Here is a 16502-nt window from a genome sequence, read left to right on the forward strand (position 1 = left end):
AAACAGTCATTAATCTCAGCCCAATAGGGCACCCTTCTTCAGGTGCTACCCAAGAAGAACTTCGACCTTGAGTAGCACTTGGGGAAAGTTCTCTTTGTGTCAAAACACTGGATGGTTGATTTTGTGTGCTCAGTGGTGACTGAGCAGCACATACTCAAGAAAAGTCAGTCTCAGGCCGGGTGCGGTGACTCATGCCTGTAATCCCAGCACTTTGGGAGGCCAAGGTGGGTGGATCATGAGGTCAGGAGTTCAAGACCAGCCTGGCCAACGTGGTGAAACCCCGTCTCTACTAAAAATACAAAAATTAGCCAGGTGTGGTGGTGGGTACCTGTAGTCCCAGCTACTCCGGAGGCTGAGGTGGGAGAATCGCTTAAACCTGGGAGGCGGAAGTTGCAGTGAGCTGAGAATACACATTGCACTCCAGCCTGGGTGACAGAGTGAGACTCCATCTCAAAAAAAGAAAAAAAAAAAAAAAAGAAAGAAAGAAAAACGAAAAGTCAGTCTCCCCAAAATCTGAAAATTGCACTGATTTTCTAGTACACCAAGAACAGGCAGTTGCTAGGCTCCTGTGTGAGCTGTAAGAGGCACTGGTGAAGCCTTTCCGTAGAGCATGGAATAGGAGATAGAGTTCATGTAATGCTGGGTGGCGCAGCCCAGAGGGTAGGAAAGAAGGAATCGGCTGATGATGCCGAATTAGGACTGATAGGAGAGAATGAGACAAGGTTCTGCCAGGACCAGAACAAACCAGGACTGTGGTATTGCCCTTCATCGCACCTGGCTAAGGATTTCACTAGTAGGCGTGGGAAGTCCTAGAGCCACTCTAAATATTACTATCTTGCCTGTGTTGTGTGCAGAGGCAGTTACCTCAAACAAATATATGTCATGTTTAGAAAGCAATAAAAATAGTTGATTTATCATTCTCAGTTATGTAAAGTAGCAAGAAGAGTTTTTTTTGTTTTGTTTTGTTTTTTGTTTTTTCTTTTTTTGAGACTGAATCTTGCTCTGTTGCCCAGGCTGGAGTACAGTGGCACTACCTCAGCTCACTGCAACCTCCGCCTCCCGGGTCCAAGCAATTCTCTGCCTCAGCCTCCCAAGTAGCTGGGACTACAGGTGTGCACCACCACACCCAGCTAATTTTTGTAGTTTTAGTAGGGATGGGGTTTCACCATGTTGGCCAGGCTGGTCTTGAACTCCTGACCTCATGATCCACTTGTCTTGGCCTCCCAAAGTGCTGGGATTACAGGAGTGAGCCACCACGCCCGGCCTCGAGTCTTTTGATATTATTAAGAAGAGATGCTAGGATTGGATGGGCTGCTAGAGAAATTTGGGTCAATTATGAGACCCAAAGAAGGATGATCCAGGGAAGAGCACTGCACAGGCGGTTCTTAAAGCAGCTCCCCAAGAGGAAGGATTTTCTTCACCTAGGACCATTCCTAGATTCCAAGATAGAGGAAGATAAGGATTGGATTATCTTGTTTCTAAAAGATTGAAAAATAAGGCAGCAAAACAACAATATTTTGAAGTGTATCAAACTGCTTTTTCCTTTTGTGCTCCCGAATGTATACGTCCTTGATTTTTCAGCCCCTTGCCCAGTTTCCCGGACTGAGTCACAGAGGGAGAAGCCTGGTATCCCACAGGGAACTCCTCTGAAAGGACACAGGGACCAGCAGGGAACCGTGACTCTGGGCTGCCTTAGGGAGTCCTTTGTAGAAAATAGGGCTGACATTAAAATGTCTAAAGAAAAAGATAACCTATTTTCGTTTTGAAAATACACAGCCTTTTCAAACACTGACGAAACAACAACAACAACAACAACAACAACAACAACAACAACAACAACAACAACAAAAAGCAGCTGGGCTACCTTTCTCAGTGACAGCTCCACGTTTGTGTCTGCGCTGAAGTTGTATTTGGCTATAGCTTCTCCGATTTCTCCGGGCTGGGCTGGCGGAGGTGGTCTCGCGGGCTGTGCTTTCTCGGGAGGTGTGAGTCTCTGTGAAGGAAATGGTCATCTATTCTCAAATCTGTGGTGACCCTGGAAACCACCACCATCCAAGAGAGAAAGGCAGAGGGCTTACCTCTACGTATGAGATCGGGAAGATGCCCACTCTGCCGTGGTGTTCTCCCTCATACCAATTTTGATCGATTTTCCTGAGGATGTAGACGGTATCTCCTTTCTTAAATGACAGCTCCCTGGAAGAAACACGTTGACATGGTCTTCTCATGATGTACAGCGATAATTCTGAAGATCAGCACCCTCGCTAGATCGGCATTTGTTTGGCAAATACACTTACAATATTAAAAAATCCGATTTGAGATTGAGTTGAGTCCGATTAGATAAGAAAGATCCTTGCAAATTCTTAGAAGGCACTTAAAACATCATAACTTTAGAAATGATTTCAAAAAGAGTAACATTCCATTGGGTATAAATCATGGACAGATTAATATGAAGTTTAAAGGAGGGGACAGACTCTTGCTACTTTATCATTAGTTCAGAAAAGAGGCATTTTGAAGCTTGGAAAATGATGGAATAGTTCTGCACTGATTTTTTTTTTTTTTTTTTTTTGTCTTGAAGCTAGTTGGCTAGTTAGTTACCAGCCCCCCAGCCCCTTTTGATGTACTGAAGCTTACATGAAGGCAAACAAATCTCATGTAGCCTCAGAATAGAAGTGCCAACACCAGAACAAACTTTATTTGTGGATCTTTGAAGTTGGTTGACAGATATTTTAATAGACTATCTTGATAAGGAATTTATTTTGTGTAACAGAAAAGATCTTACGCTTTTAATTTTCAATGGGGCACAAAGAACGTGTTTTAAGGGCAAAGACATGCCAATGTTTGTCTTCTTTCTATCTTTTATTTATAAAAAATAAAAATATTTTTTAAGACACTAACTGTATTTTTCCATTTTGGCTATTTCTAAGAAAATTGTAGGTATATTTGATTTGGGCATTTATAATTTTAAGTTATAATGACATTATTCATTTTGAATAATTCACACCTAAATTTATCACCTTCACTACACTGATTTTTCCTGGCTTAATCACCAGGTGATTAGGTTGGTTCATTATGTTGCCTCCACAAGTATTCTTGGATGGAGGGCGATTAATTTGTATCTTCTCCCGAGAGCCTTGCTTTGCAATACATCTGCCTTCCCACTCTGGAATCTTCTGCATTGTTTTGTTCAGAATTTTCATTTCTTTAATCTTTTAAAAAAAATTTTGGTTCAGAATTTTCAGTTGGATCATTTATCAGTAGATGCCATATGATGGAGAGAGATTGATGCCTGATGGAGAACACTTCTCACTGATTAAAATAATTGATGGAAAAAATGGTGGCATATTAAAGGAATGATCACACATTTAGAAGTGCTAAAATCTTCACAACTGAAAATGTGTTAAATTTTCAGTAACCCTAAAAACAAAAAAGATTCACAGAACTCTACATTCAAATACAGCGCTTCCTTCTTTTGTGCAAATGCCTAATATAAAAAACAGAAAGCAAAGCAAGATATTTAATGTTCACAACACAATAGTTTTATTTGTATCAGGTATGTTTTGTTTCCAGAAATGAGACTAGCTTTTTAAAATGTATATGTACCTATGAATTAGAGGCAACCAAGTTTTTAAAGCTATGAAAAGGATTCTTTTGTATTTGTACGGGGTTGCATTTAAAATTTTGAAGTCCTTAAGACACAGGAAAGTCTCACTCTTAAGTTTTCAAAACTGTGTCCCTCTCATCTCAGACCTAGAATTTTAAAGTCCTATTTGCTTTTTTCCCCCTCACTTTTATTTTTATTTATTTATTTTTGAGACCGAGTCTTGCTCTGTCACCCAGGCTGGAGCACAGTGGTTTGATCTCGGCTCACTGTAAGCTCTGCCTCCTGGGTTCAAGCGATTCTCCCGCTTCAGCCTCCCAAACTATGCTTGGAATGTTTTGATAAATACATGTTATCAAATTCCTCCAGCTAGTGTTAATTACTCCCCAATACTTTATTTATTTACTTATTCATTCTTTTTTTGAGACAGGGTCCTGCTCTGTTGCCTAGGCTAGAGTGCAGTGGCGCAACCTCAGCTTACCGCAAAGTCTACCTCCTTTCGTCTCAGCCTCCGGAGTAGCTGGGACTATACAGGTGCACGCCCCAATGCCTGGCTAATTTTTGTATTTTTTGTAGAGACGTGGTTTTGACATGTTGCCAGGCTGTTTTGAACTCCTGGGCTCAAGTTATCTGCCTGCCTTGGCCTCCCAAAGTGCTGGGATTACAGGCATGAGCTACTGTGCCTGGTCCCCAATACTTTATTAATTCATTATTGATACAAAAATTCTAAAAACAAATATTCGTAATTTCTTTTTGTTTTTCCTATCCTTAGAACTCATTGTGTTCCACCTAACATATTTAATGTAATTTAAAACTCAGTATTTCTCAACTAAACTTAAAATAAAAATAAAATGACCCTATCCCAAGTAATTCTGAAGGAACCATTTAATTAGAGTAGATTGCTATATTGGGAATTAGACCTCATTTGTAACACATCCCGTTGCAATGCTTATCTCTTAAAGCATTACTAACATTTAAAACGACCTTAAATCATATGACGAATATTTATCTTACTTACTTAGATGTCTGAGCCTTAAAATCATAAACAGCTTTTGCAGGCAATTTCTGAAAAGGAAGATAGACAATTAGCACTAATTTAAAATTTGAATTTTCTACAAGAAAGTAGTTTCATGTGCCTTAAAGAAAAAGGAAACCTCAGGGAATGATCAAACGTATGTAATGTCAATCCTGTATTTAATTTATAAATAAGTCCATTTATTCTTCATTTGTATATTTAAGCTATAACAGGAATATAATAGAAGGCTTATTCACCATCATATTTTATCTTAGGAAGTAAGGGAGATTAATGTTATAATGAGAGAATAAAATGCCTGCTGAGGATTGCATCCTAGGCATCATTTTGGCTGTTACAAAGGCTTTTCCCAGGATAAATGTGGAGGGTCAATGGCTCTATGTTCTATGGAGATTGACACAGCTTTTTCTGAATCATAATAAAAGGACCAGATGTCATAAAAGAAGTCATCATTCCCTTTATTAGACACTTATTAACATATTAGCAAAAATATTAGCTCAATTATCACTAGGAGGCTAGTTACCGGGCAAAAGTACAGGTGTGATCATCTTGCATTCCCTAGAGGGTTCAGGAACCTTCAACACTCTGTCCACCAGCCACTTGTCTTTTAGTGGTGACGTGATGTAACATGTACCCATTCTCAAACTTTGGGGCCCACAAATCTCCCTGAGGCACCCCGTACCCTATAGCTAGCTAGGGCAGCTCTTCCTTCCCCACCAACCAACAATCCCTTCACTCCATTCCTTTTCCCCATGACTCTGGTGAACTTTAGGAATCCTGGACCATTTCTAACTTCTTGGGGGATCCCACAGGCTCTAGACTACATCAGATGCCTGTAAGATCCTCTGGAGCAGATGCCAGTCCTAGTCCAGCTTTTCGTTTCCATCCAGCCCTCACGGCTCCAAGGCAGTTTGAGCAAGAGCTCTAGCCCCGGCTCAGGGCCCTGGACAGAGTTCAGTTGGTGGGTAGCTCCCAGGGGCAGTGTCCCGAGAACTGGGCTGGTTAAAAGCTTTTTTTAGGGATCCTCTCCAATAAAAGTAAGCCAGCAAAAATTATTTATGTAGGCTCCGTATTGACTTACAACACAGTTGACATCAGGCTTTCTCCTAGACCAGCGGGCCAAGAAATTATACAGAGGAAACCCATTCCCGCCACAAGGTGCCCTAACTCAGGACACTTTGAGGTCACAACGGTTAAGTTCATGGGCATCAGATCAAGACTTGGAGAGGCCTCATGGCCAAAACCGGACCACCACTAGGGAAGACCCAGAGCTAGGGTCAGGGCGCGGACTACTTCGAGGGTTGCTATGCTCGGACTCCAAGGAAAATTGTTTCTAGTTTCTCAGTATTTTCATGTTTTCTGTCGAGTTCTTTACTGGTTTGGGATAATTTTTGGCTGACAAGTGCCCTATCAAGTGGGTTGCTGTAAAAGACTCCAATGCTATTAAATTAACTACCTCTTTTTCTGGAGTTCCTCTTCTTTCCCTTGGTGTACTTCTCCCTGTGTCAGTCAAAGTGGATGAGTAACTTCTAGGGGACTCACGGCCTATTGGAAAGAACAGGGCCAGTCGCAGTGAGTACCCACTTAATTAGAAGCCAACTTGTTCCGTTTTCCCTGATGGCAACTATTTTTTCCCCAAATTTGGAGAGACACCATTGTCGAACACATGGGTATAAAACTCATAGGTCATTACAAAATTGTGAAATAAGACACAAAACAAGAGCATTTCAAAAGGAAAAATATCTGAGGTTGCAGAAGTATTATAATTGTCTATATAAATATAATAGCTACATTGCTGATTAATTATATTGCCACGCTCACTACAGACAATTTATAATTAGAGGGATTTTTCATATAAAAATTTTTCAAAACTTTCTGTTTCTATGCCTTTGCCTCTAATTTATAATTACTATTATAAGACTTATAGAGGATGGAGAATTTGAAAACAGCAACAAATTGTAGAGAAAGAAACATTTTGTGGAATAATTTAAGACAGTAGTAATGAAAAAAAAGAGATAAAACCAAAGAAAACATGAGGATGACAAGAGTGTGGATGAACATTCTCCTTTCACCTTACTCTCCCCTCTTCTCTCTTACTCTGTTTTTAAATACTTATTGACTCTTAAGATGCCATACTGTTTATCTACGGCCTTCTTTTGTGCCCAGATGATAAACACCTTATCAGAAAGCAAAGAAACAGAGATATTGTTTCTTCTTACTGCAAGCAAAAAAGGGATAAACAGAAAGCATCATGTCAGTTGCCAAATTGCTTATGAAATATTGAAATCATTTTGTTTATCTTAAAGCAAAGCACAAATAATCACATTACAAAATTATGATTGCACGTAGTTCTTAGTAGTATCTTATACCTTTTGCATTTACGTGACTTACATATGGAGATGTAAGTAGACATTAAAACTATTCCAGCAGTCTATGTCATAGAATTTTATCAGTATAACTGGGTCAATATTTGTCAATTCTTTCTTTTATCCCTTTAATAAATCTAGTTATCCAGACTGACAAGCAGCATTAAAAATAAAATTTATTGTATCCATCTATGAAGGAATTTAAAGTGCTGATTCATAATAAGAAAACATTGTTTTAGGGTTTTGACTACTTTGATGATATAAATTCTAAGTTAATATACTTTTATGATCAGAGGGCCTGATAATGATCACAAATTTTAAATACCTTTTTCTACCCCATGGAATATAAGCTATTTTTCACTTGGGTGAAACACAATTGGAAAGTAAATATTTTAGTAAAAAACAAAATACTTTTAAATGCATTTCAAAGCCCTTTCAAGTCATGTTTCAAAAATGTGCTCTTATCTGCACATAAAATTGAGAGGTGATTATATTAGGATATTAAAAACCTGGAGAAGGTAGCTAATTTATTAAAAAATTGGATCCTGACACATTTCAATTAGTGAAAATTTTCGATTGTAGAAATTGATTTTTAAAACTCTAATTGATGATTTTGAAGCATGTTGCTTCAGTCTAAGGGTAAGCAAAGATAAATATAAGTATATAGTACAGCATCAGTGAAAGCAAAGAAGATAAATACTAAGTAGATTTGTGCAAGTTGATTAACGATCGAGCCATATTTGACACTAATACGAACTGTGAATTGTGTCTTTCTTTGTCTGAGATTATATTTTATACTATAAATTCTGAATTATTAGGAGTTTGAATCCCTTTTCTGTTACCTACTCTCTGTGTGACCTCAGACAAATTTCTTATCCTCTCCAGGCCCAACTTCGAGAATTGAAAATGGCTCTTAAAACAACACCCGTTTCCTAGGCCTAGGCCAGTTTTGATTAGATAATATATATAAAGCACTCTGTAGTGTCTGGTGCATGGAAGTTTCTCTGTTGACCAACTTTCAGCCCAGAATGTTCATTCCAGCCTCTTAAAATTTACGTAGTGAACAGATGCGCTCTAAGAATTAACAAAAAGAATTGGTCACAAATATTAAAACACTCTGGGCTATAAGTTATATAAATCTCAAAAATAGTCCTCTGCCTTTCAACTGCTGTTTATTCTTGTGTTGCCACTTCAAAGTTATCTATGAAAACAGAGTTTAGAATCACTTTTAGCCTGAATAACGTAATTCAAATTTCAATACAGGACTGTCTTAGCAGAAAGAGAAAGTGAATGAATTAAGTAATGGAAAAGAGAAAATGAATACACTAAATGGTGGAAATGGGACTTTTATATATACAGCTTAAAGATACATTCACAAAAATTTTATCACAATTGTGTCCTTGAAATAGAGAAAGCTATTAAGCAAGTCCTAATTTCTTTGTGTCCATCAATTACTGATCACATCTTTCAGTTTTGCTTCTTGAATGTTTTGATATAGTATCTTCTATATAGAATGTGAGCAAATTATTTATGAACAGAATGAATATAAAGTTTTAAAGTTAATATACACATTTTTAAAAGGCTATTTGTGGAACTATAGGTTTTGATTCATGTCACAACGTAATTTATCGTCTCAGTGTGAGTAATGGTTGCTTCAACCCTAATCCTGAGCTACACAATGGCCTTCCCTCTCGTTTTTGAAAGAGTAAATTTTTGTGAATTGATGATCACTTTAAGCCACACATCAAGTCCAAATATCACATGGGCAAATGAGCAATATTCAGTAACACATATTTGCACAACAAGTTTTTGCTTCACAACACATAACGACGCCAAATGGTCTCCCAGCTCGGGAGTGATGAGATGTTGGAATGGACAATGAAAGAGCTGGAGGGTGGGTCTCTGAACCACAAGGAAAAAGAAAGAAAAGCTCATCCACCTTGGAGTGCACCGCCACGGTCTTGGTGGTGGTAGTTGTTGGCTGTGTCCACGTCTTGGAAAGAGGCACTGTGAGGCATTCTCCCGCAATCATTCTGGTAGGGTGGACAATGAATAGCACCATCTTGAGGCAGTGGGTGGAGAGGCTGGTGCAGGGGGCTCCTCCTCAGTGCCCTCAGGGACGAGTTCCTCTCGGGAACATCTGGCAGCAGCTCACTGATGAGACGGTGCAAGATGCTGTTGTCTGGCAAGCTCCCCCTTTTCTTTTCAGCTTTAATTTGGTCACAGATGTCTTTAAGGGCAGAGTCCAGAGCCTCAAACACAGATGCTTTACAGGTTGCCTTTTCAGTCTGTTTCTTGGGGGCTGAATTTCTTTTCCTGCGGAAAGGCACAGGGCTGACTAGAAAAGCCAGTTTAGAAAGGCCAGGGTCCATTTCTTGCCTTCTGGGCTCCTCGGGGTTTTCGTGTCTGGCTCTTTCGTGTTTCAACATCGTGGTAAATCGAGTGTAGGAGGCCGGGCATCTGCCTTTGCAGGAGCTGATGAGGTGGCGGTGGTGGTGGTGGTGATGATGGTGGTGGTGGTGGCTGGATCCATAAAAGCTCTCAGAGGATGTGAAGGAAAAGTGATCAAAGTCACTTTCACTGCAGAAGGATGACCCCTCTACGTGAATGTAGTCACTGTGGTCAGACACAACCCCATCCTGGTCACTGTCGGAAAACTCCACGTGAGCTCTGGGCTGCTCATCGCTGGTGACTTCAATGTGAATGGGCACCAGGGCGTTAGACGTGCAGCCTCGTTGGCCCTGAGAGGGGTGTCCACTTTGATTTTCTTCCTCCAGCAAATACTCAATGGAGAATCGCCTCTTGGGACATAGGCCATTTTGTGGTGGTTCTAGGGTGACGGGAGATAGCATGTCATCCCCTAAATTGGGCATGGATTTGGACTTCTGAATCAGCTTTTCGAATTCGGAAATGCGCGTGGGCACCATGTCCCGGGGCACCTCCTCCGTGGAGGACTGGCTCCAGGCCTGCAGCAGGCCCTTGTGCTGCTGCTCGCTCTCGTACTGCAGTATCCTGGACTTCACGGAGCAGATCACCTCGGAATTCATCAGGTCCTTGCGGTTAATGCGGTGCATCTTCTTGTACATCTTTAGGAACCCCGGGGCGTTGTGGGCTGACCGGTGTCTGATCCTCGACCTGCCAGCGCTGCGAACCTCCTGGATGTAGGGCGACCCCCAGGCTCTGCGGCAGCTGTCTTTGGAGTCCTCGTCACACAACAGGGAGCCCATACTTTCTGACTTGATTTTCGGGTCCGGGAAGCTATCGCAGTCATCATTTAGGAGATCGTCACAGCTCCGGGATTTCATTTTGGGAGAAACGGTTTCTTCTGTGCTGCTCCAGATTTCTGCGTTTTGCCTGGCCATTTGCCAGCCGTTCTTGAAACTGATGGCCCTTGGGGAGTCCCGAGGGACGTCTAAGTGCTGTCTATAAGTGCTACAGTAATCTAACTCACTGGAGGGGTTGCCGTTGAGCCCTGAGTAACTGCAAAGGGATGGACACATTTTGCTATCATCCCCACCTTTTAATCCAGAGCAGCGTGGTAGAAGAGAGACATTTGGAGAAGTTAAAAGGTTCACAAAGAGAGGAGAGCATGTCAGTAAGCATCAGACAGCACAGCAAGGGGAAAGCAGTTAGTGTGTTTTAGTCTAGAGGCTGATTGTTAACGCATGGAGCATCAGCTCTAGAGAAAAAGGTCTAATTCTAAAGCGAGCTAATACTTTCTCAATGAATGTAGCTTTGCAGAGAGAGTTGGCAAAACTATGCCTAAGAAGTAACTGATGGAAGCAAATACGCCTACTTCTATTGCATAATTCATACACCTTTCTGACAATACTGTTTGCCAAAACACAATAGTGCCTCTTCAGCTGATAGCATGATCTGGTAGTAAAGGTTTAACAGTTAGTGCCAAAAGTGTTATACACTTAATCAATTTCATAGGGCCGGAATTTGAGTCCCATTTGATTCGTAATGATACATAGGTAGAGAGGGGTTTACACATTTACATCTAATTAATACTCTCATGACTATATAAAATAATTTTTTATGGGTTTTGGATTTTAAAAGCTATAAGGCAAAGTATTCTCCAAAATTGCAAAATCAAAATGCTGTGAACTATTGCTGCTAACGTTTCTCCAAGAAAAAAATAGCTAAAGCTCTTTAAACTAACGAATTTACCTCTTAAATTGCTCTACCTTTAACCTCTTATTAGGTACATAGTTCTCATAGGAAAACTGAATATAATGCAAAGCTTTCATCAGAGGCGCATATATCATGCTTTTTTTCTGGGAAGAGTTTTAAAAAATATATTTGCAATTTGATAATAGAGATGTACACTTGGATTCAATTTTGAATAGCTATGGAAATGTTCTTTTGTTTTGCTGAGTTAACTAATAAATGAGAAGCCAAATTATATCTAACAGGACATTTTCTTCTTAGAAATAAAATCTAACGGAGGAAAATGTCTGTATTCAATACACATACCTTACAATGTTCTCTAAATTCTTTAAAAGTAGGTGAGCACATTAGGTAGATATGTACTGCCTGGGAAAGGAAGTTGATTTAACACTCCCTGTGATAAAACAAATATCTACATTTATCAGAATCCTTTTGACTTTTGGGTAGTATACAATAATAATGAGTCAATGGCATTGCATGACTTACTTGTTACCTTAAGATATTCATTGGAATACGTGAGTTGGATCTGAGAAGGCATCTCTGCTCCTCAGAGGAAAGGAGGATGGATGGAGCTTGTATGCCCTCAACCATCAGCTGATATCACAGCTTTACGAGGCCTGAAAAGGGCGAGGCCTCCACCTACTCAGAGTCCAATCATCACAACCAGAATATCTTTTGCACACAAATCAGCTATCACTTTTAACTATCATGTGGCAATGGTTTTAGTGAGTATAGTTGATAGGTGTAGCTGAATCGGTCTAGTTTTATAGAAACTTATGTTAGAGCTCAATTTCTTCACACATTTCAAAATCTCTTTCTCTTCCATTTCGATCCTGAGATATTAGAAGAGATTGTGTGGTCCCATATTTGGTAGAGCCCTAGCTCCCTGTGGGTGCTGGTTCAATCCTTACTCTCCATCTCAGAAATATTCCTGTCCTCAAGGAAGACCACTAAATGGTCTTCCAGAAACCAGAGGGAGTGACTTACTCCTTTCAACAGTGAGCTCCCTACACCTGCAGTGAGGAGACAGGCCGCCCAGAAAAAAAGGCTTGGTGATTCCTGAATGACGTAATTATGGTCCGGGACCCATCAGTCCTGACTGTGAACTGCTGTGAATGGACCACTATGTGACCTGGCAGGATGTGGATGCTCCACTGTTCATATGAAGGTGGCCCAAAATATACAGCAAATGGCTAAAGAAATTAATAGGTCGGATTTTGTTTTTAAATCTAGAATTGAATAACTTTTTAAAACCTCCAAACCAATGTATATTTTAGGTAACAATTTCCTCTGTTGCTGCTTGTAATTTCTATCCTATAAATTTGACTGATTTGCTAGTTGCAGAAACATTAGAAAATTTTGACTATACCTCAATGTTTACAAATGACATCTTTTAGTAGCCTGATGATACATATTTGATACTTTGAATTTGTTTAGAAAGGGATCTATTTGGGGGGAAAAAAGCGTTAGCAGATGCTAGTCAGAGTTCTTGAAGCAACCTGAGTGGCTCGCCAGCTTGAGTCAGTCTGGGTGGGAAGAAAGCTATTGTTCTAAAAGTGTATTTTATTCCAGACACTGTAGGTGGGAGCCGGCTCGTGCCACTATCACTGGGCCAGCTTTCACACAGTGCTCTAGGCTAAAATGTAAACTAGTAAATTGTTGTGTTTTCATTTACTATTGCTCACCTTTTGCTCTCGATGGGGAAGAAGGAGAAGAGCTAGTGAAAGACTTTGTAAGGGTGGCGCTTGATCCTGGGAGGTCCGCTCGGCCTGGGCTAGTCCTGCTCACACTTTGATCTCCCAAGCCCCGTGGTGGACCCACTGCAGGCTCGCTCTTCCTCCGCTTCCTGAAGTCACTGGCCATGCTTGCAGAACTGAAAGAAGGAATCAGATCTGTTTGACTGGCACTGGAGGAGGTTAAGGTGTGCACCAGAAAAACCAGTGGAACATGCTAGTGACTCCTAAACTTCTATCCCCAAAACTGCATGGCTAGGAACCCATCCCTCGATGTTCAACATGATTTCTCTAGAAGGATCCTTTTAAAAATGAAAAGACTTTATTATTTATTTATTTTGAGATGACTTCTGGCTCCGTCACCCAGGCTGGAAGTGCAGTGGTGCAATCACAGCTCATTGCAACCCCAAACTCCTGGGCTCAAGGGATACTCCTGCCTCAACCTCCTGAGTAGCTGGGACCACAGGCGTGCGCCACCACATCTGGCTAATTATTTAAATTTTTATTTACATAGAGACAGAGTCTCACTATGTTGCCCAGGCTGGGTTGAGACAGAGTCTCAAACCCCTGATCTCAAGTGATCCTCCATCCTCAGTTCCCTGAAGTGTTGGGATTACAGGCATGAACCACTGTGCCCGGCCGACTTAATTTTTTTAGAGCAGTTTTAGGCTTGCAGAAATGATGACTGGAAAGTGTAGAAAGTTTCTTCGTAGTCCCTTTCCTCTTGCACAGTTTCCCTTATCATTTACGTATTCTTTTAGTGGGGTACATTGTTACAATCGATGGATCTACCTCGATGCATCTTCACCCCAAGTCCATAGCTTACATTTGAGTTCATGTTTTATCTTAAACATTTTATGGGTTTTGAGAAATGTATAATGATGTGTGTCTATCACTAATGTGTCAAACATATAAAATAGTTTTACTGCCATAAAAAGTTTCTGTTCTCCAGCTTTTCATCCCTCCCTTCCTCCCGCTCATCCTGGCACCCATTGATCTTTCCACGGCCTCCACAGTTTTGCCTTTTCACCATGCCCAGTTGATATCATGCAGGATGTGGCCTCTCGGATTGGCTTCCTTCACTCAGTAATATACTTTTAAGGTTTCTCCATGTGCTTTTTGTCACTTGATAGCTCATTTCTTTGCATTGCTGAGCCACATTCTATTCCACAGGTGTGCTAGAGTTTATTTATCCATTCACCTATTGAAGAACATCTTGGTTGCTTCCAAGTTCTAGCAATTATAAATAACGCTCCTGAGAAAGCCACCTGCTGGTTTCTGTGTGAACGTAAGTTTTTAAACATCTTTGAGGTCAAAATTCTCCTATAGTGAAATATGTTGTGATTGAGAATTCAGTGCTGTAATTTGTATCTTATATCTTTTCTCTATAAAGCAGAGTTCCAATAACATGAATATACCCAGAGTAGCATACCAAATACAGGAAAGAACTGAAAAAAAAAAAAAAAAGGCATCAAGAGAGGCAAATTTCTCTCACCTCAAGGGTTGCCTGCAGCTTGTCCTATTATCTTAGCTCTAGAAGACGTTGTATTGGAATTCCAACATTTTCTATTTAAATAATGAATGAAGGCTGAGCATTATGGTTCATGTCTGTAATCAAGTACTTTGGGAGGTCAAGGCTGGAGGATGGCTCAAGGTCAGGAGTTTGAGACCAGCCTGGACAACTAGTGAGACCCTGTCTCTACAGAAAAGAAAAGTTAGCCAGTTGTGCCATGTGCCTGTAGTTCCAGCTATTCAGGAGGCTAAGATGGGAGGATAGCTTGACCCCAGGAGTTTGAGGCTGCAGTGAGCCATGATTGCACCACTGCACTCCAGCTTGGGCAACAGAGCAAGACCCTGTCTCATCCATCAATCAATCAACGAGTATCAGTTACCTGGTCAGCAAATTAACTATTAAAGATTCCTTCCTCTCATTTGCATAAAATACTGTCAATAGTCTAGACTAGCAGGGAGTTTGTGTCACGGTTTTGAGTTTGAGTACAGTACATTTAAGACAAACGTTAACGAATGAAGCCACACATGGCACAGCATACTGTGCGTGAAATCCCTGGATTCTTAGACAAGAATTGTGTAGACAACAGTGGTCACAGCAACAGCAGCAATCCCAGCTCCCAGGGAGCCCAGCAGAATGCTATGTGCTTTATTTACGTTTTTGTCTTATTTAGCCCACACAGCAAACCTATGAGATATGTGCTGTTCTCTCAGTGTTACAAATGGTAAAGCCAATACATGTGCCTGGGATGTACGGAAGCCGAGAGGCAGACCTCAGAACTGGTTCCTCCTCTTCTGAAGAGGATGCTGCATCTCCTAGACCTGTTTTTGCTGTGATTGTCCTGTCATGTGAGGGTCTGTGTGTCTTTATGGCAATCTTTAGATTAGATTAAAACTCTAAAATTCAAATGTTTTAGGTGCATAGATAGAGGCACAATATAAAAAGGAGGGTTCGAGAGTTCCTTTCTCAGGGATGTTATTGTAGTTGGTTGGCACTCAGAAACCCAATTTACGATTGACCCAATTCACAAAGAAATCTACATAGAAGGGTAAATTAATGCTACTACATAAATATTTGTTATTGATGTTACAATAGGGCTGGGAGTTTGTATTATTCAATATTACCATTGAACTATGTCTGAGTATGTCTGAATTTTGTGATTTTTTTTTTTTTTGAGACTGAGTCTTTCTGTGTCCCGAGGCTGGAGTGCAGTGGTGAGATCTCAACTCACTGAAACCTCTGCCTCCCCAGCTCAAGCGATTCTTCTGCCTCAGCCTCCCGAGTAGCTGGGACTATAGGCGCCCGCCACCATGTCCAGCTAATTTTTGTAGTTTTAGTACTGATGGAGTTTCACCCTGTTGGCCAAGATGGTCTCGATTTCTTGACCTTGTGATCTGCCCGCCTCGGCCTCCCAAGTGCTGGGATTACAGGCATGAGCCATCGTGCCTGGCCATGAATTTTGTAATATTTTAAAGAAAGTGTGATATTTAAAGCTAAGAGAACTTACCTCAGGCAAACTCTGAGGGAAGTTAGGCCTAGTGGTGACAACTTATCTTGCCTCAATTTCTTTTTTTTTCTCTCTCCTTGCCAACTGTGTAAACTCGGTAAGTTACTGAGCCTAGGTGTCACCTTCCTCAGAGATAAAGTGGGGACACTAGTATTTAACCATAGTGTTGTCTTAGGATTGAATATGTTTTGTTCTTATGCCTCATTTATTGGTAGTATTAATAAAAGCATTTCTGATTTGTGTGGTCAGAGTATAATCAACAAATATGCGTAAAACAATTTTTAATCTATAATTTTTTTCAAACATATTATTATAAGGGCCACTTAACAACATTGAAAATTAGTTACTTACAATTCCCATCTAAAGAAAAGAAAACTGGGTATAGGGGAGTAAGGGAAGAGAAGGATATCTCGGTCTATAAAGGAATTTATAATTAGTTCATTAATTTTTTGGAAATTCTTGAAATGATCATATAAAATGATGCTGAAACAAAATAAAACAACTTCATGAGGCATGGTACTTCAAATAAAAATGAGTGATACATAATACTCATTACTACTTCACTGAATAATTTTATTGTTG

General features: G+C 40.4%; 1 protein-coding gene across 50 annotated transcripts in view; it reads right to left on the minus strand.

Moving 5' to 3' along the window:
- SORBS2 (sorbin and SH3 domain containing 2) overlaps positions 1-16502 on the minus strand; it is a 227215-nt gene that overhangs the window by 28278 nt on the left and 182435 nt on the right. For 38 of the 50 annotated variants that reach the window (XM_074040894.1, XM_074040891.1, XM_074040887.1 and 35 more), the window contains 5 exons: positions 12856-13043; positions 6088-6176; positions 4617-4663; positions 2079-2193; positions 1865-1993 (listed from right to left, as the gene is read on the minus strand). In XM_074040894.1, coding sequence (XP_073896995.1) covers positions 1865-1993; positions 2079-2193; positions 4617-4663; positions 6088-6176; positions 12856-13043 — 568 coding nt within the window. Of the gene's footprint in view, positions 1-1864; positions 1994-2078; positions 2194-4616; positions 4664-6087; positions 6177-8936; positions 10515-12855; positions 13044-16502 lie in introns of all 50 variants that reach the window. The other 12 variants (XM_065545771.1, XM_065545763.1, XM_065545769.1 and 9 more) reach the window with 1 other exon arrangement.

This window comes from Macaca fascicularis, chromosome 5 (assembly GCF_037993035.2).
Source record: "Macaca fascicularis isolate 582-1 chromosome 5, T2T-MFA8v1.1".
NCBI classification, from domain to species: Eukaryota; Metazoa; Chordata; class Mammalia; order Primates; family Cercopithecidae; genus Macaca; species Macaca fascicularis.